This window comes from Bicyclus anynana, chromosome 3 (assembly GCF_947172395.1).
Source record: "Bicyclus anynana chromosome 3, ilBicAnyn1.1, whole genome shotgun sequence".
NCBI lineage: Eukaryota > Metazoa > Arthropoda > Insecta > Lepidoptera > Nymphalidae > Bicyclus > Bicyclus anynana.
The window spans coordinates 18,563,246-18,582,728 of record NC_069085.1 but is presented as its reverse complement, the minus strand read 5'-3'; the positions used below and the strand labels follow the sequence as shown (position 1 = coordinate 18,582,728).

At 38.7% G+C, this 19,483-nt stretch overlaps 1 protein-coding gene across 1 annotated transcript; it reads right to left on the bottom strand.

Annotated features, from left to right (window-relative positions):
* Positions 1–1,797: 1,797 nt before the first annotated feature.
* LOC112049336 (sodium/potassium-transporting ATPase subunit beta-2-like) lies at positions 1,798–16,491 on the bottom strand. Its single transcript, XM_024087190.2, has 7 exons — positions 16,352–16,491; positions 8,237–8,365; positions 7,770–7,892; positions 4,347–4,525; positions 3,698–3,802; positions 3,128–3,296; positions 1,798–2,217 (listed from the first exon to the last, which is right to left on the bottom strand). Exons 1-7 carry the CDS (start codon positions 16,485–16,487, stop codon positions 2,108–2,110), a joined length of 951 nt encoding a protein of 316 aa, XP_023942958.2. The 5' UTR covers positions 16,488–16,491; the 3' UTR covers positions 1,798–2,107.
* Between the last annotated feature and the right edge of the window lie 2,992 nt (positions 16,492–19,483).

The window sequence follows — 19,483 nt, the reverse complement described above, 5'->3', positions numbered from 1 at the left end:
GCTCAAACTCACGATTTCGGGGGCGCCCGGACAGATACACATAGGCCAAAACAACCTTCAAGAGTGGCCCACTAAGCCGATGTCCGAGTCTCAGAGGAACCGTCCTTAGAGAGTCATTCCGTCCATCTACCCTGCTTCTGCCTTCGGGCCCCATCAGGCGATGCTTCTGCGCTCGCCCAAACCCCCCGGTGACGCCGCTGAAGTCCCTTATGGAGCCTACGGCACTTACACAATCAGAAAAAAAGTAAATTAAATTGCAATACTATTTTTTAACATTTAATACAGTTGTTGTTAAATATACGTACAATACACAATAAACGATACAGGATATTGAACACATTCAGTTCAGTACTTATAATATATATCAAGTTTCACATTGTATACCCGTTTCTGAAGTAATAAATATCAATCAACCAAACAGGTTTATACGAAAAAATTGTACAATTCGAAATCTTAAATTCTAATATCATTATTGTATCTATAAAAATATAGTTTAATTAATTAACCGACTTCAAAAAGGAGGAGGTTCTCAATTCGGTCGGTATTTTTTTTTTTTTTTTTTATGTATGTACACCGATTACTCAAAGACGCCTGGACCGATTTCAAAAATTCTTTTTTTGTTTGAAACTGTATAGTTCCCATTTGGTCCCATTGCCATCATGTCAAGATCTGATGATGGAATCCTGGAGAAATTGAGGGGAACTTTCGAAAATTATATAAGTGTCTAGTGTGTTCGTATACTTTTCCATTTAGTACTTTTAAGCACTACAATTTCATGAAGGTTTAAAATCGATCTGATGATGGAGCCATAAAACAGACGAGGGAACTCCTCGGCGATTTACAGCAGTTACCTTGTGTTTGGGCTTGATTAATTTGTATTAATGAGAACTTTCCACATAGATAGGTTGTGACTGTCATTTAGGGGTTTGGTGATGAAGACCAAGGACAATAATAAGGGAACTCCTTAATCGTTTACAGTAACTACCTTGTGTTTGGCCTTGATTAATTCGTATTGCTGAGAACTTTCGACCTAGATGAGTTGTGTCTGTTATTAGGGGTCTGATGATGAAGACCAAGGTCAATTAAGGGAACCCCTTAACGGTTTACGGTAGCTACCTTGTGCTTGGGCTTGATTAATTTGTATTGCTGAGATATTTGTACCAAGATGGGTTGTGACTGTCATTAGGGGTCTGATGTATTCGTTTGAGATGAAATTTTACACTAAAAATGGAAAAATAATAAAAATTTTAATAAAAAAAATACAACCGACTTCAAAACCTAAAAACGTACCCAGTAAACTAAAAAGCGAAAAATAACATCATAATATGTTCTACCTGCTGATCAGTATGAAGGCGGTGCTAAGCCGGTGATGTATTAATTTAAGTATTATTATTTATTAATAAATAAAATTTTTTTAAGTAATATAAATGTTATCATGTTAGTCAAGCATTGATCCCATATCATTAATTTCACTACAGCCATAAGGATATATATAGGAGCTATATATCCAAAGAAAGAAGATAATATCTAAAGGTTTGCGTTACTTGATTCATAAGGTTGTCAATCTTTGTTGGAAGCAGGATCATGTACCTAAGACATAACAATGTATTGTATATAATAATCAATGATAGAGTAAAGCTAAATTTCTTACCTACAAGCTAAGGGGATTGCTGCAGTGGCAGATCCACGAGAAACTAAAACGAATATCTGGAAGTGGTTTCTACTTTTCAGTAAGTATATTTATGAGTGCACAAATAAATGTACATCTTAATTCTTTTAATTTTTTGAAGAATCATAAGCACTCCATCCATTTATTATAACTGACATAACCTAAAATAACAAATACAAATTTCAACATCGATTTTTATGATTCCTCATTAATTCTATTAATGTTTATGCACTTTACACTACTGTGCGCATTTATTATTATTGATATTTTCGTTTCAAATATTTCTTCATATTTTAAGCAATTTTACAAAACTGTTTTATTTATCTCATTGGTGTCTATTAGTCAAGCATTTCGCAACATTTTTCCTACATTTAAGCATTACATCCTCTTATACACTACATACTACGCACATTAATAAATGAATAATGATGGATATGTTCAGTCGATCATAATCTCAAGATGAGTGGAAGCGAGGCGGTCCTTCAGGCTGTCCGTGTATCTAATGTTCTTGGCCCACGCTCGGCAGCGGATGTTGATGATTTGGTTTACTGAAACAGATAAATAGATAGCTAATAGGTATAGGTGACACTCGTGATAGCCCAGTGGATATGACCTCTGCCTCCGATTCCGGAGGGAGTGGGTTCGAATCCGGTACGGGGCATGCACCTCCAACTTTTCAGTTGTGTGCATTTTAAGAAATTAAATATCACATGTCTCAATCGGTGAAGGAAAACATCGGGAGGAAACCTGCATACCAAAGAATTATTTAATTCTCTGCGTGTGTGAAGTCTGCCAATCCGCATTGGGCCAGCGTGGTGGACTATTGGCCTAACCCCTCTCATTCTGAGAGGAGACTCGAGCTCAGCAGTGAGCCGAATATGGGTTGATGACGACGACGACGAATAGGTACTACCTTACGTATCTGCCAACCCACATTGGCACAACTTGATGCCCTCCCTCTTCTCTTGTATGAGGAGGAAGATCTAGCCTAGTCCTGTAATGGTACAAATAATGACTAGCTTCATCCTGGGTTGATTGACTCTTTATAAATGCCATCGTTTATGGACAGGATGAATAAAAGTGATGCGTTACATACCCTATGTCTATTGCTGGCTAATGCCTTATGTCTGTTGCTCTGATATTGTTTTTCTATAACTACATTGTATGCAGTTATCATAGTTCTAACATATAGCATAGTTCGTAACCTGGAGAGGTTACTGACGATATACCACTCAACGCATCATTCCATCAATCAGACACGCAAGCTTATAAATTATTATTATATTTCCCTACAGACGACAGGGAGTATTAATTCAGTTTCATTAAAATATCAAATGAATGAATGAAAGAAAATTTGTCGTTAACTTTACTATTTATAAATTTTACGAAAATAAATGAAAAAAAAGAAAGATCTGAATGAACAGAATATCTATCTCTATAGTTTGGCAGGTTACTTACATTTAGGCTTAAGCAATTGCACAGCCACCAGGGGGCTCAGATAGCCCGGCGTGTTGTCGTAGGGGAAGTAGATCTCCGGCAGGCCGGGGTACGGCCAGTACTTCAGGGGGCCTAGCGCGTCCACATCAGCAGGCCTCTCACCCATGCAGGACACCCATACTTTGCGACGCTGAAATTATTAAAATCAAAATTCATTATTTATTTATTTCCAAATACTTAATACTTACTTACTTTACATGCACTTTTAAAATGTCAGTTTGTAAAGATTTCCAATTCGGAAGACAGCTGCTGTAAAGAGCCGGTAGTAAACTCTACAAATGCTCTTTAAAAAAAAATCATACATTATTATTATAATTTACAATACTTTAAATTATTACAATTTCTTCGTATTTAAAGGTAGAAGCTGATTACTTGGAATCTTGGAAGCTTGGAATCGCATTCAAGAACTCTTGTAGCTACACGTAAAATTATTCCATCTAATTTTAGTAGTCGTCAAAACTAGTGCGTAAACTATGTACATAATGTTCTAGTAACAACTTAGGTATGAACATTATTGTTATATTAACTCACTTCTTGTATACTTGTTGTTGAGTTTATGTAATTTACGATGTCGGGAGGCATGTCAGGGGGCAGAGCTGCGGGATCGTCGTAGTAGATGGGGTTCCAGTCGAAAATCTGCAATATCTCATCATTAAATCAGATTATAGTTGACGTTATACTCAGACTCAGTAATCATAAATTAAGGATAGGTCTAATATAGATTAAGGATATGAAACAACTTAGAAGCCTAATCTCAATGTTAAAAATATATACGTGAAAAGACAAAAATCACCCAGGTCCGACAAAATACTCTCTACGTACGTTTCACCCCGAAACCGGAGCATCCTCAGTAGATGTTGACTCTACAACGTGTTTGCAAAGTTCTTTGCAATTGCACGTTGTAGCAAACGTTCGTCGACTTCGCGGATGATAGCAAAATAAATAAATCATTATATAATCATGATGAACTTCCGCAAAGTAACGCCTGCTTCTATCCAATATTTGATCAGGAGGATGTTGTGTGTAACAAAGAAAATATGTGAATAAAGGTGTCAAAAAGATGAATAAGAAGTGAGTGAAAAAAAATGCCATGTTGTGCTTTTGAGTGGAATAAAGAAGAAATGACCTAATAAAGATACTCGAAAATATCTACACGACGTGTAATTGCAAAAATACATACCCTGTTAAGTTTTATAACAATACAGGGTGTTTTATTGTAGAACCCGTAGTTGTTCTCCTTGGAACAATCTCCGAACTGAGAGATGTCGAAGGAGCACACTTCGTTCCGGGGAGGCTTGGAGTCGCCGCAGTCACGCTGGTTGACTCCCTTGTTGATCAGCTGGGTTTTGTTCTCATATGCTGAAATTTTTAACCTTAACGTTACAGTTTGGTACTTCCAAGGAATCAGCAACAGAAATTACTATTTGAGGACGCCCGGGAAGTATTTACCGACATGCTTATTGCTTAATGCTTATTTCTGCTGATAAGCAGCGTCTTTTTTTGGAAAGTCTAGTCTTTCAGTCTAAAATAACAATTACCAGTGATTTAACACCTAACTCTGTTGCTGTATAGAGCGCAACTTAAGTTCTTTATATTCTGTTTTTTTTTTTTTTTTTTTTTTTATTTTGTATAAGCAAGCGCTTAGCTGCAATCACGCCTGATGGTAAGCAGTGATGCAGCCTATGGTGGAACGCGCTTGCCTAGAAGATGCCTATTCACTCTTGACTTGAAGGTACCCATGTTGTAGGAGGTGGGGAAAACGGAAGCTGGAAGAGCATTCCACATCTTTGCAGTGCGTATAAGAAACGTGGAACTAAACCGCTTAGTACGGGTCCGAGGAATATTGATGACGTAGCGGTGTAGATCTCTGCGATGCCTAGCAGTCCTGTGGTAGAACGGCGAAGGTGGCACAAGATCAAATAGTTCCTGAGCGCACTCCCCGAAATATATCTTGTAGAACACTGATAGACAGGCAACCTTTCGGCGATGCTCTAAGCTTTGAAGTTTAGAGCTTGATAATGCCTCATTGTTAATGAGCCTTCTGGCGCGTTTATCCACTGAATCCAAAGCAGCAAGCTGGTATTTGGCGGAACCATCCCACAAGTGGGAGCAGTACTCCATACATGACCGAACTTGAGCTTGATATAAGGACAGAAGCTGCTCAGGTGTGAAGTACCGCTTCACTTTATTAAGGATGCCAAGTTTTTTGCCTGCAGTTTTTGCCTTAGATTCAGTGAACTGTCCGAAGTTGAGTTTGGACGATATGGTTACGCCAAGAAGCTCTAAACTATCAGATATTCCTACAGACATATCCCGGAAAGTAGGAGTCAGATGGAAGGGACTCCTTTTGGCAGTGAACAAACATGCCTGAGTTTTTTCCGCATTAAACTTAACCAAATTGGCATCTCCCCATTCAGACACCTCATTTAAGGTTAAATTAATGCGTTGCACCAAAGCCTCTCGTTGCTCATGGATCTCAACCCCACTAGCACGGGTACTGGACATATATCTCTCTGTTACAGTGCTATCATCTGCATACCCAAATATACCGGGTTTAAGCAGATCATTTATATGCAGCAGGAAAAGTGTAGCAGAGAGAACTGATCCCTGAGGGACACCGGCATTAATAGCCATTTGATCAGATGAGATGCCGTCCACGACAACTCGAAAAGATCGGTCACTCAGGAAATCAGATATCCAGTGACAAAGACTAGAGGTAATCCCGTAGGACGGAAGCTTGCTTAAAAGGCTTTCGTGCCAGACCCGGTCAAAAGCTTTTGACACGTCCAGTGAAACGGCAAGCGCTTCACCGTGCTTGTCAACAGCTTCACCCCAGATGTGAGTGGCATACACTAAAAGATCTCCTGTAGACCGGTTGCGACGAAAACCATACTGTTGGTCTGACAAAAGATCATTTTCTTCGAGGTATGCCAGGAGCTTATTGTTCAAGACACGCTCCATACTCTTACAAAGTATGGACGTGATTGCAATTGGCCTGTAATTGGCCGGGTCAGCACGGCTTCCCTTTTTTGGTACAGGTTGTACGTTGGCAATCTTCCAGCCTTTCGGAACGTGAGCCTTGAGAGAGAGGCGGTATAGGCGTGTTATTACAGGAGACAGCTCAGGGGCACAGGTTTTCAGTACTATCGCTGGTATACCGTCAGGACCACTAGCCTTGTTCACATCTAAGCTACGAAGTACTTTTAAAACCTCACTTTGGCGGATATGTATCTCTGACATCACAGAGTCGCAAGGTGTTAGAGTCGGTGGTAAGAGATTGGCCTTGTCGTTAGCGGAAAAAGCCAGCGATCCATCAGGTTTAAGCAGAGGTGGTAACGATGAACGGCAGAAGTTCGTTTCGACAGATTTCGCGAGGGACCAAAAAGCTTTGCTGCCACGCGGATAAGTAGCTAGTTTAGCCCCAATGCGATTTGTACGGTTGAAACGAGCCTTCTTAAGAGCCTTCTTGTAGGACTTGGCAGCTAGGTTAAAAGCTCTCTTCTTTGTGGTGATGTCCGGAGCTTTAAGTGTTCGGGCTTCAGCCCAAGCTGCAAACGCTGAATTTTTAAGAGACTCCGCTTCAGCGCAAGCAGCGTTATACCACTTTGGAACTTTGCCATCCAGCGACATGTCAATAAATGGAATGAAATACTCCATTGCTTGACATATCACTTGCGATATAGCTTGTTCACAGCTCGACGGATCAATAGAAGAGAAGCATACCTGCCGCCAAGGATAAGACGCGAAGAAATGTCGCATCTCATCCCAATCTGCTGACTTATATCGCCACACCCGTCTAGTACCACCAGGTCCTGGGTCCAAAGGGTGATAATTCGATACCGACTTAACCACACAGTGGTCAGAAGTACCCAGTGGGGCTGCAACTGACACTGAAATCCGGATCCGGTGCACTTTAAGTGAGAGGGGGTGCAACCGCTGAAAAACGTTACTTTTCTTATGCTTTCTTTTCATTTTTTTTTTTTTGGAGTGAATAGGGAGGGAAGGATGATAGTTATACGAGGCTTTGCGTTCATAGACTCCTCAACCTACGAAGAAACTACACTGAGGGAAGGCTTGACTGGAGACTGCGGGGACGCCCGAACCCCCCTGGAAATTGTCATCGGACCCTCTCTCCGGTCGCCAACCGGCACGATGAAAGCCATTCCAGGATTTTTCGCTAGTTGGCGGGGCAGCCTTTCATAGGTGGCTTACCTATAATTGGGCCCCCTACTAACTGCGGTCGGCCAGCGGAAAACCGTGCTTCGGATCCCGCTAACCTCCAAGTCAAGACCTCCGGTGTCATTAATCAGCAGGTCGGGTTTATTGTCATCAAACGCATCGCAACTGTACAGACCCATCTCCCCTGAAACGGCTTCTACAAGCAACGCGACGGAACACGACTGACCACGTCAGATGACATGATCAGTCATTTGGCGGCGCGACTTTGCTCGCAAGCTCTGTAATCTATAAGATAGTGTATCAGACATGTTTCTGTAGCGAGTTCGACTTGTGTGATCTTCAAAGGCGATGGTTTTCTACATAGATCATGTTGGCTATGTAGAAGTTTGCCAAAAAGGTAAAGATACAAATAGTAGGTACTCACGTGCTAAGAACTCATTAAGGTTGTCCACATATTTCTTGATTTGTGTGGCATTATCTGCTTTGTACCATATCAAGGCGCCCTCTTCGAATATTATCGGTCTGTGGCCCATTCCTGGGTTGTCCCCTGAAAACAAAGCAATAAGATTTTCAATATTTTGTTTATCTTTAAATTACACTTCAGCTAACTAAGACAATACTCGTACTATGGGATATAGGGATGATCTAGGATTCTAATGCTGAAATTATTTTGAAATCGATCCAGTGGGGTCTATTCAACCAAACAAATCATTCCTTTTATAAAATAAATGTAAAATTTACTCGAACTGGATACCGTACCCAAAACTGCATTACGTCCATGCGACAAGATCGGACAAAAAACCCTCTACGAACGTTTCACCCCGAAACCGGAGCATCCTCAGGAGACTTTGACTACAAAGTTCAGATGTAAATATCCTCACTCTAACTCACCAATAATGGAGTCAGCCAACGTGAAGTAGGGAATCCGCTCGTCCATGGCCGACAGCAGCCCGCACATGCAGATGGAGAAGAAGATGATGATGCAGATGTACATCACCAAGTAGATCAGTCCGATCACACCTGGAAAGTCAAGCAGTTTTGATCATCTTCATGAGCATATATGAATAGCCCATTAGGTACAGGGCCAGGGCCATGTGATATGTCGATTCTCTTTCTACAAACGCTAACGCTTCGAAAACTAAAAAAAAATATGGGAATTACATTTGCAATCGACAGATCGGATCTACCATATGGCTATAGAGAGTTATTCGGTAATGATATCTTGTATACTCGCACGTGTAAGTTTCGAATTCACCTCAATCTCTCTTTGTCTAACAAGATACTAAAGAAAGAGATATAGGTAAATTTGAAACTCGCACTTGCGAGTTCTACAAGACGTCGTTACGAAATAGAGGTGGTCTCCCACCTTGCACAGGATTATGAATTAATGCAGGTAGGTGGGCTTCTGTAACAATATGTTAATGATAATAATGATCTCGAAATCTTAATTTTTCTTACAGCTCTTAATATAAGTTCCTAAATGTTCCTTACATTCTAAAGATTTTTCTCAAGTAGCTAAAGTTTCGCTTACTATTATGTATTCTGTGGTATCTACCAAATTATTTAGACAATCCATTGATGTAAACTTGGTTGAAAATGTAAATTGAAAATTAAAGTAGTTGTGCAAGTAAAAGCTAGCATACTTTACAAACCGAAGATATATAGAGCATAAATTTCATTTGCCTAGAAAAATCAAACGTTTAGCGTTTACAGGTATCTTATGGAAGACAGAGAGTCTGTGTTTCATTAGGTACTTAACAACTCTTTTACTTCTTTGTAACAGCAATAAACTGGGTACAATCTAGGCATCAAAGCTATCGATTGAGCGCTCGTGGCGAAGTTTATTCTCGTCACTGTTGCCTGCCGTTACTGTGTACCCAGTACCTACTTCTAAGACCGCCTTTCCACCAAATGTGGAATAACATCGAACAACAAAAATATGATCGTCGATATAGACGTCAGCCGTTAAACAAAAGCCTGCCAAAGCGAGTGATTGACAGACATTTAATGAAAGTTGAAAGTTTGTCAGTTTATAGGTGTCAAAGGTCAGTTCATACTTCTACTAGAACTATCCTACGATTGGTAGGTATGGTGGAAAACTATGGAATATAGAATATGGTGGTCTTGGGAGTTAGCTGATAATAAAGACACAAAAAAAATTATTATTTTCTTACAATTTTCATACAAAAACTAATCTGGATGACACACCTATATGTGAAAAGAAAATCACCTGTTTGAGTGACTCTCTGCCAGAAACATTCGCCACGAACACTCTGCTTTGTTAAATAATTCTATTATTCAAGTGATGGGAGGGTAACCGTAACGTAACGCGTTACGGGGCCAGTCTGTCTGGCTACCCTTCACGCATACGGCAGAAGTTTTAAGTTATCACTGTCGAAACACACAGGTATTTTTACTTCTTTTCCCTTACTGTTTTTCTTACATTCAAAACGAGTGAGTCTTATAGCATTCGCTTCACATGGAAAGTTGTTCTAGCTAAGTAGATACTCTCAAACCTTGCGAAAAGCTACCTATTCCTAGTATTGCGGTTCCTACAGTTCGCATCGAATCGATCCCACTGAAATAGCACATTCTGTGTAAACCGGTCACGGACTGTTTACTCGCTGCCATAAATTCATATCTACCTACATATAATGCACTAACGGAAATTTGTCTAGTGCAAACAAAAACGTACATTTATTTAATAGATTTTAATTCTGTTTTTTTTTATCTACGGTTTGTCCTGTGTGGTGAATGAGCGGGGCACCCAGTAATACGGGTTTTCCACCTTGTACAGGGGCCCTTGCTACTTGTTTGTAAGACTTAGTTGACGAATAAAGATTTTTTATTTTTTTTTTAATTTTTTCATTTTTATGAGAAAATATTTGCCGCCTTTGATGTTACACGAAATTAACTTCAAATAACCATAAGCCTATTTTTACAAACTTGTAATTTGTCCTATGTGAAATTTTGTATGAAAATAACCGTTATAGCCCTGTAGACATGACCTCTGCCTTCGACTCGAAGGGCGTAAGTTCAAATCCGGTTCGGGGACCTCCAACTCTTTAGTTATGTGCACTAAGAAATTAAATATCATTTGTCTCAAACGGTGAAAGAAAAACTTCGTGGGGAAAAACAACCTGCCTACATGAAAATTTTCATAATTCTCTTCGTGTGTGAAGTCTGCCAATTCGCATTAGCCATCGTGGTGGACTTTTATATTGTATAGCCTAACCCCTCTCATTCTAAGAGGAGGCTTGTGCTCAACAGTGAGTTGAATATAAGGTATATAATAATGGGGTTGTTAACGGTGATGATGTGAAAATAGCATGGGTATTTTAAGGAAATTATGTCATTGCCACATTAATATTTTATACACATACATAGGTCAGTGACAAATTAATAGAAAAACCATGTTAGATGATCGCAAAAACGAAAAAATCACAAACTATTGATGTACCTACTTAGTTGATGTAGAAGCTTATGATCTTAATTCATCATGATATCATTAACATCGATTATTTGATTTTATTTATCTCCTTTCCGCGAAAATCCGCGAATCCGATCGACAAGCAAACCACCGAAAAACTACGTACGTTTGGGTGACGTTGTCACTAGGATTCGTAGGTCTTTTGCGGTAATAAATATCAAATAATCACTGTATAGGTGCGTCTAAAAAGTTATATTTTAGTGTGTAAAACCGTAATAGGCAGCCGTTGATATGTAGCTTTCCATTGGCGAAATAATTATTAATAGTTTCAGAGTCTATTTGTGACAAACAAACAAAAATGTAAAATCTTTGCGTGCAATAAAGTTTCTTCATAGATTGTCTTACCGGAGCGCGACCGGGTCACAAACCGACTTTACCCTGGTGAGTGACCGGGGTGTTCCACCTACAGGGGGAAAAAATCCCCCTTAACCTGCGACGGCCTCCGCGGCGCAGTGGTTAGCGCGGTGGATTTACAAGACGGAGGTCCTGGGTTCGATCCTGGCTGGGTCGATTGAGAGTCCAAGTCTGGCTGGTGAGAGGCTTCGGCCGTAACTAGTTACCACTCTACCGACAAAGACGTACCTCCAAGCGATTTAGCTTTCCAGTGCGATGTCGTGTACAAACCGAAAAGGGGTGTGGATTTTCATCCTCCTCCTAACAAGTTAGCCCGCTTCCATCATAGACTTCATCATCACTTACCATCAGGTGAGATTGTAGTCAAGGGCTAACTTGTAAAAAATAAAAAAAAGACTTGAATGTGTTGAAATAACTCCAAATGATACGAGTGTGAACACTAAACGTGAGTGTTTGCTCGGACACCACTCGAGCCGCGCAATACACACAGAACGACACATGACACAAATCTAACCCTTAATTGAAAGAGGGGGGAACACCCCCTATTTTAATGGACCACTGTAGGCTATGCTACCCACCCACCATTCAAAGTGCATGACACTTGCAGATCGCGACCAACACACGATAAATTTTATCGGGTGTCAAGCTTTTAGTACTACAGGTAGGTGGGCTTATTTATATAAGTTTTAATTAGATTAGGAAAATTTTAATCAATATTGGCATGATTTGAGACTGTTGTAATACTTTAAAATTTGTTTCATCGCAATATCTATAACCGATTTTTTAAAAAAAATCGTTAACTGAAAAAGTGACCAAGGTACAACAGGTTCCCTTATACTACCAAAAGAAACTAAAATGATTCGACATTTTTCAAAATTATACCCCTAAATGTAATAAGTAAAGTTAAGTTGGAGTTCTTTTTTAATATAAATCGTTGATGTTTTGAGTTAAGTAAGTTTAGTTGTGTAGAATTATTAGTAGCCTTTTTTTATGGATCTCCACGCAGCCGAAGTGGCGAGCGTTCGCTAGTACAGGTAATATATACTCGTAAGTTGGTACGTTGACTAGAGGCATTGATCGTAAGTATCCAAGCACCTCGTACATATACCTAGTCCGTAGCGAGGGTGAGCGTCCGCCGCACCCTGTCTCCTCGCCCTGGCAGAGACTGTATTACCAATCAATTAAAAACAACTACTTGCGTGGGTATTTTCCAGCGAACCTAATAAATGAATGGAAACTCGACTATCGCATTTTCAATCGACTTCAAAGGTTCTATGATCGATGTATATTTTGCTAAATTCCATTTTGCGCGATGAGGCTATCACGATGTCTAAATTTCTTAAGGTGGATCGGACTAAAATCACGATAGTCCTAAGTTTACAACTTTGCAGTTCGGTTAACCACTGACATAATAACTTTAATAGAGGTAAAATGGAACCCATTCATAATTCATCAGATATGATGGCTAGTTACCACTCTAACGGTGTAGTTACTAGTTAAATAAAAGTACATCGATATTGCGTGGACTATTGGCCTACTAGAGACTAGAGCTCAGCAGTGAGCCGAATATGGGTTGATAATGATAATGATAATCAGCTCGGATTAGGGAAGTCGATGGTAGAACACTCCTGTGTCTTGGAGAGCAGGTTGAGCCGTCTCGGGTCTGTACCTGTTATGATCATCAACATCTGACGGTGATTATTACAGACTCAAGCGTTAGCTAACGGGCCTGTAGCCATGTAGTACGTTGATTCTCATTCTACAAACGCTAACGCTTTGAATACGTATGAAATGTATGGGAATGACATTTTTGTTTTCGACAGGTCACGTGAACAAGTTACCTATAGACCAGGTCTGTTATTTCCATATATTTGATAACTAAAAAAATGTATGGCATTGACAAATCTGATCGGCAGCATTTTGTCAATTCCATATTCTTTTTTCATTTTCAAAGCGTTTAGCGATTATAGAAAGAGGGTCGATGTCCGACATAGCTCCGACATCCTGAGGTCTTGACAATGTGAGTTCTGCATAAAAACAAGGTCTGCATAAAGGTTATATAGAAATTCCATCCTTGAAAAAAACTGAAGCACTAACCTTGGTAAGTCTCGATAAACCTTAGCACCAGATCTTTTTATACCATGACGTAGCATCAGACATACTAAAAGAATCATGAAATATAAACATGATAGTGAAATATGAACGCGTTTAGATTTATCTACATATTTTATGACTTCTGACGTATTTGGGTTATAAAACCGCAATGTTAAAAAGGGATTCTTGTAAGTCTGTCTGTACAGTCGGCAGTCTATAAATTTTATAATGAAATGGATGGTTTTTAATAAGGGTTTTCAATTTAAATAGAAGTCAGGAACACTGGAGGTAAGCCTATCCGTATATTTCAAGCTTTCCATGTATAATATTATAATTATGGTTTATTTTAGCCATAGTCCAATGGCATAACTGTTTCGTTGGTTTAGACTCTAGTGGATACCCTACGTAGCACAAGGACCTGCTAGTAGGGTGGGACTATGAAATAATGAACTTTTCTTTCTTCCTATTTTGAGTGTAAATTCTCAGCCTGGAGCTGATAAGTTGGTTGTGTTACACCCGTGCCTCGAAGAGCACGTTAAGCTGACGATCACTTTCATTATCATTAACATTTGATAGTGATCATTAAAGGGTCAAACATTACTACCTACCCGCCAACCCGAATTGAAGTAGAGTGGTGGGACTAAACCCTGTATTCTCCTATTATTGGCCTGACCCGGGATTCGAACCTCATCGTTTATAGTTGAACCAGCTAAACACGAGACCAATGAGGCAGCCAAGTAAGTATATAAAAGCGAAAGGCCACCTCTCCAAAAACGATTGACTTATCTATAAAGTTAGAAGGAGGTAGTTTATAGTTTGTAGATCTCCTATGAACGTATTTTGCGAATAGTCACAGGCGTCCGCTTGTGTCTCTATGAGCCTCAGATGACAAACTTTTAACTTTGACTAAATCGTAAGACAAGATGATTTTACAAACAAAATTATATTGTCAAGTTAACATCTCATTATATTGAAGTTTTAAATGAAATACAAACTGAAACATGGTTTAGGTATAACTAACAACCATCGGCTTTCGGTCATCAGAAATAGCTTGCTTTGAAAACATAAATAACGTATCGTTCACGTGGCGAGTACTTTGCGAAAGATCATAAACTTTCTTACTCTATGTTTATTTGCGCCTAGATCATATTTTTTGCACTATATTTTTAACCGCCTACGTATACAAATATCGATTATATAATGATTTATTTATTTTGCTATCATCCGCGAACTCTACAACGTGCAATTGCAAAAATTTTTTTTTTTTTTGCAATTGCACGTATTTTGCCGGACCTGGGTGACGTTGTCGCATGGGTTCGCCGAATTTTCGCGGATGATAGCAAAATAAATAAATCATTATATAATCATGATGAACTTCCGCAAAGTAACGCCTGCTTCTATCCAAATATCGATTAATCTAGTAACTATACAAACACAAAAATATTTTAAAAAATCATTTGCCAGTCCATTGGGAACTTATACCCGAAACCTGTGGCATAACAAACTGAAAAATCTGCTTTCGAAATCTGCATTATTTTGTTAATGCAGATATGTAAGGTATATATTAATTACATAAAGCATTCATCTGCGCAATTTAATAAAAGTTTTTTGCATATGGCGCCAAAAATCTATAACAACTTGCCATAACAGCTGTCAAACAGAAGCATAAGCAAACCTACACTTAAAGAAAATCTTAAAAAGTTTCTAATAGAAAAATGTTACTACTCCATAGAAGAGTACTTTGCTGATGCTTCAAAAAAATAGTATTAATTATATTTCTTTTAAACTTAATGTCATTAAATTTTAATTAATTAATTAATTAAACAATAAACATTTGTATACCTATTAATGGTGAAACATTGTTACCTAATACATAAGAACATCTTTGTATAATTAAATGTAATGTTTCTTGCAAATAAATGATTCTTATTCTTATGCAGTAATTTAATGCACGTATGGAGAGCACGCACTGCAATATAAGTTGGCGGATGAAGATATTTAGATTTTCAGTCTGTCATTATCAGGTTTTAGTGATAATTCGAACTTGTTTTTCGAGGCACGACTAAGTCGAAGTCATAATTTACACTTTTACAAAACGACAACATTGGTACAATGTTATTTTATAGCTAATTAACTTCTGCGAACATTATTTTTGCTGATATTTTCATTAAAACACTAATAAACCGTATTAAATGCCGTCCTATGTATAATAATAAAATAAGTTTTCTTATGAGATACATTTTCGTAATTTTGAAAACATGGAAAAATGGAAGAAAGAAAGAAAGAAGAAAGAAAATAAATTTATTCAAATCTAAAACTTACAGACAGTCAGTACCCTATCCTTATGACAGCATGTTTGTCTGTATCCCTTAAAAAGAAAGGGTGTACAGCTCAGCATATGCCGTGCACTACGTGCAAGAATACACGGCGCTGATTTTCAGCTGAGACCCGTGTGACGTCACAGCTTATAATTGTACAAATAATGAGATACCTATAGATATATATAGTGAACAAATATATTTCAGTTCCCCTTTAAGTAGTCAGAAAATACTTAGGAGTGGAGCCCTTTTAAATTCTATTAGTGCTTTAGCTAGTGAAGGCAAGCGAAAACGTGGCAAATTGCTTGCCACCAGCCACCACGCCAGCAGCCAAGCTTGGCAAGGATCCTAAGTAGCGTAAAGTTGGTGCGTTAGATCTTGCCAAGTTTCCAGGAGCTTGGAGAATACATTCGTTTCGACCTTTTGCACCACCAGATATTAAAAAAAATTTAAAAAGAATTTTATGATGAACTAGATTACTAGAGGATGCCCGTGACTTCATCCGCGCATGCTTCGGTTTTTTAGATATTTATATATTTTAATTGTAGATTATATTAATTTCATTTATTTCTACTTGATTTATTTGTAGGAATCAATTTTGTAGTAGAATAATAATTCATTTCGGTATTAGTATTAGATAATTGTGAGCAAGAATAATATTTTAATTAAGGCTTAGACGAATTTTTAGAAAGTATGTGTGAAATATGGACTCTCTAGGCGTGTTTTTAAAATGAACTTTGAAAATCTTACCCCATCTCTTCCCTGTTCGTCCGAGAAAGGTTCTCTCCTCAGGGTTCCAGATCGCGTACTGGATCCTCTGGAGGAAGGGCCTCTGAGGAGGTCTTCGGCAGTAGTTGACCACCCCGTTGGGCTTGTCCGCTCCCATCTTGCCCGCGCCGTCAAATGAACTATACCGCATGAGCCGGAGATTCGACAACGAAGACGTACGTAAACAGATGCAACAAGTTGGTGCAGTTTTGTAGTTATGCCTAATGTATTGCGACTCTCAGAGGTCAATGCAGATATATTTATAATTACTATCCTCCACAGAAACTTATAATAATCTTCGGTTTTATAAGTAGCATAGTTATGATGCTGCTTGTATGCGCCAAACGGACAAGCATAGAAATATTACCACGGTTTTTATGATTGTTCTGAAAATTGTTTTTAGTGAAAAAGCTAATAATACAAACACGATAACATTACAATAAGTCATTCTAATTTTATCAACATTTTCCATAATAACTATAACTCTGCAATGCACTTTAGCTATCTTGTTTTTGCCCATTAGGCAACGTGGTGTAAAATTGACTTATCGGAAAATAACTAAAAAAAATACATGTCGATTTTTCTAAGATCGGTTTCTGTTCGAATCGGTAGACTCTTACAAAGTTAGTTACTGCAGATATACAATGTGGTTTAATTTTTTATTAAAAAAAAGCGTTTGACAGTAAGCGATGATGCACCCTATGATGCTGTAACGCGGTTGCCTGGTGATGTTTATTCACCCTTGACATGAAGTCTTATTTACAGTAAGAATTAAATATGTAGGTCATGTGACTTACTTAATTGTTTTTGTTACATTTATTATCAAAGATCAATACAGTGAAGATCAATTATTCTTGATTGCAAAAACTTTGATCACTATCAGTATCATAGACATATTATTATTTTCAAGTGCGTATATCTGTTAGGCATAATATGTTCTAGTGCGTATACAGCACCGTCTGGCGTCTGGTAGCATAATCTTTGACGTGTGACGCCGCAAATCCGCCCAAATCTGCCCCGAACCAGCGTCGTCCCCGCCCTGGCCACCAATTACCTTCTCTACCAACTACCTTGCCCTACGAGTGATTAGTTGTGCGAAGGCTTCATTGCAACTAAGTTTATCAGAACAGATTTATTATCCCCGCGTTACGACCACCATAACGTGATAGTGATCATGACCGGAATCAACGGCTTACTGTGCTTTCTGAGGCAGCTATTGACGAAAAAAAAGCCATACATACGACAAGTAAAGTAGACGCTAGACCGTTGTGGCTTTGGGAGCTAGTTTTAAGGGTCTTCGGTCCCTCAATCCAAGTACTAAGTATATACCTACTATAAAACGTATATAGTATTTTCTACGTGATATCACAAGAAATCATGTCGCTAGTGGAAAGAACCCAGACATTTTTAGCTTCGTGGCAACCTTTCTAGGACAAAGCTTATTGGGTAAGACGTATGGTAAAGCTTATTGGGTAAGGCGTAGGGTAAAGCTTATTGGGTAAGGTGTAGGGCAAGGCTTCTAGGGTAAGCCTTATTGGGTAAGGCGTAGGGTAAAGCTTATTGGTTAAGGCTTCTAGGGTAAGCCTTATTGGGTAAGGCGTAGGATAAAGCTTCTAAGGTAAGGTTTATTCAAGAATACCTAGATACCCCAAAATAATACGGACGACTGAATCAATCATTTTCCATTTTCATACTGGCTGTTTTGTGCATACTGTTTTTCTCGATACATACCTACTCGTATTTGCCATTTGTCGCCGTCGGTTCGTCGGAATCGTGTGAAGTATGTCCTTGGCTTTGGAAGTAAACCTGTCACACTGTACCAATGTACTCGGAAATGTATGTAATATATGGTCCTGACTATACACAGTCTTTAGTAACATTACTTACTTAATTTCTGCTGTATTACCATATTTTCTTTAGCCTAATATTAGTTAAGTAGCTACAATGTTTTTCAATCTAGAAAAAGTCCAGGCTCGATTCTCAACTGAGTTAAAAGCAAACCACCTTTTTACAAGCTTTTATTTAACTTCCCCTATTCGTTTATGAGATAGATCTTGTAAGCTTAAAATAAACCACTTCCTTAAAAGTTAGAATTTACAAGGTTAGTAGTTGTAGAGCTTACTAAAGACACATTAAAAGTGAATGAATATTATGACCTAACAGATGAACTAACTAAAAATGTGGTTAATTTAAACTTATGCAGGAAAAGTGGGAGCCATAAAAGCAAGAGCTATTTATAAACTGCTTATCGACCTCGATTCTTTATAAGAACTTGTATCAAAAGCTGGTCGCGTAGGATCCAACCAAATTCACCTGGGCAGAGGGCTTTTTTTCAGATTGTGTGCCGTTGGCTCCTATGGCACCTCAGCGACGTCACCAGGGGTCACCGTATCGCCTGGTCTGGCCCGAAGGTAGAAGCAGAATAGATGGACGGAACGATTCTCTTAGGGCGTCTCCTCTGAAACTCAGACCTCGCCTTCGAATGCCATTCTGAAAGGGTGTTTTGGCCTGAGTGAATCATTCCGGGCACCACCGACATCGTGACTGATTTTAACCTACGTCCAGGTTATCTATCAGGGACCATGGACAGGCAGTACAACACGAACAATGCAACGGAGAGATAACATATTGTTTTGCTTCCTAACCCTACACACGCACGGGTCACAAGTCCAGCAAATGGCACGTCGATTCTCTATCTACGATCGCAAACGCTTCGAAAACTAGAAAAATGTATGGGAATGACAGATCTTGATCACGTGACCTGTCGATAGCAAATGTCATTTTTCTCTGCCACACGATGGATCCGCACGGCGATTGTAAGTAATACTAAAGTTATTAAAGTCTGTCCGCTCAGATTTTGCGTTTCTGACTCCTGTCAATTATTAATAATTATTTTATATATTAATTATTTTAAATATTATTTTATATAATATATTTCTTTTAGCCCAAAATTGATACGTGTTGATTATTGTAACTTGGCATAATTATTAAATTTTTAATGTTATTACTCGTTACTAAGGTTATTTAAATACATATCTCATTGACATTGACATTGACAGGTGTCATAAACGCAATCTCTGAGCGGCCGGACTTTAGTCTCTGATTAAACACACA

Excerpts from the sequence above, each read along its gene's own strand:
- LOC112049336 (XM_024087190.2), bottom strand. The coding sequence starts at position 16,487 with ATGGGAGCGGACAAGCCCAACGGGGTGGTCAACTACTGCCGAAGACCT. Across the intron at positions 3,803-4,346 it reads TTGTTATAAAACTTAACAGG|ATTTTCGACTGGAACCCCAT; the intron begins GTATGTATTTTT and ends GAGATATTGCAG. Across the intron at positions 2,218-3,127 it reads GCAATTGCTTAAGCCTAAAT|TAAACCAAATCATCAACATC; the intron begins GTAAGTAACCTG and ends TATCTGTTTCAG.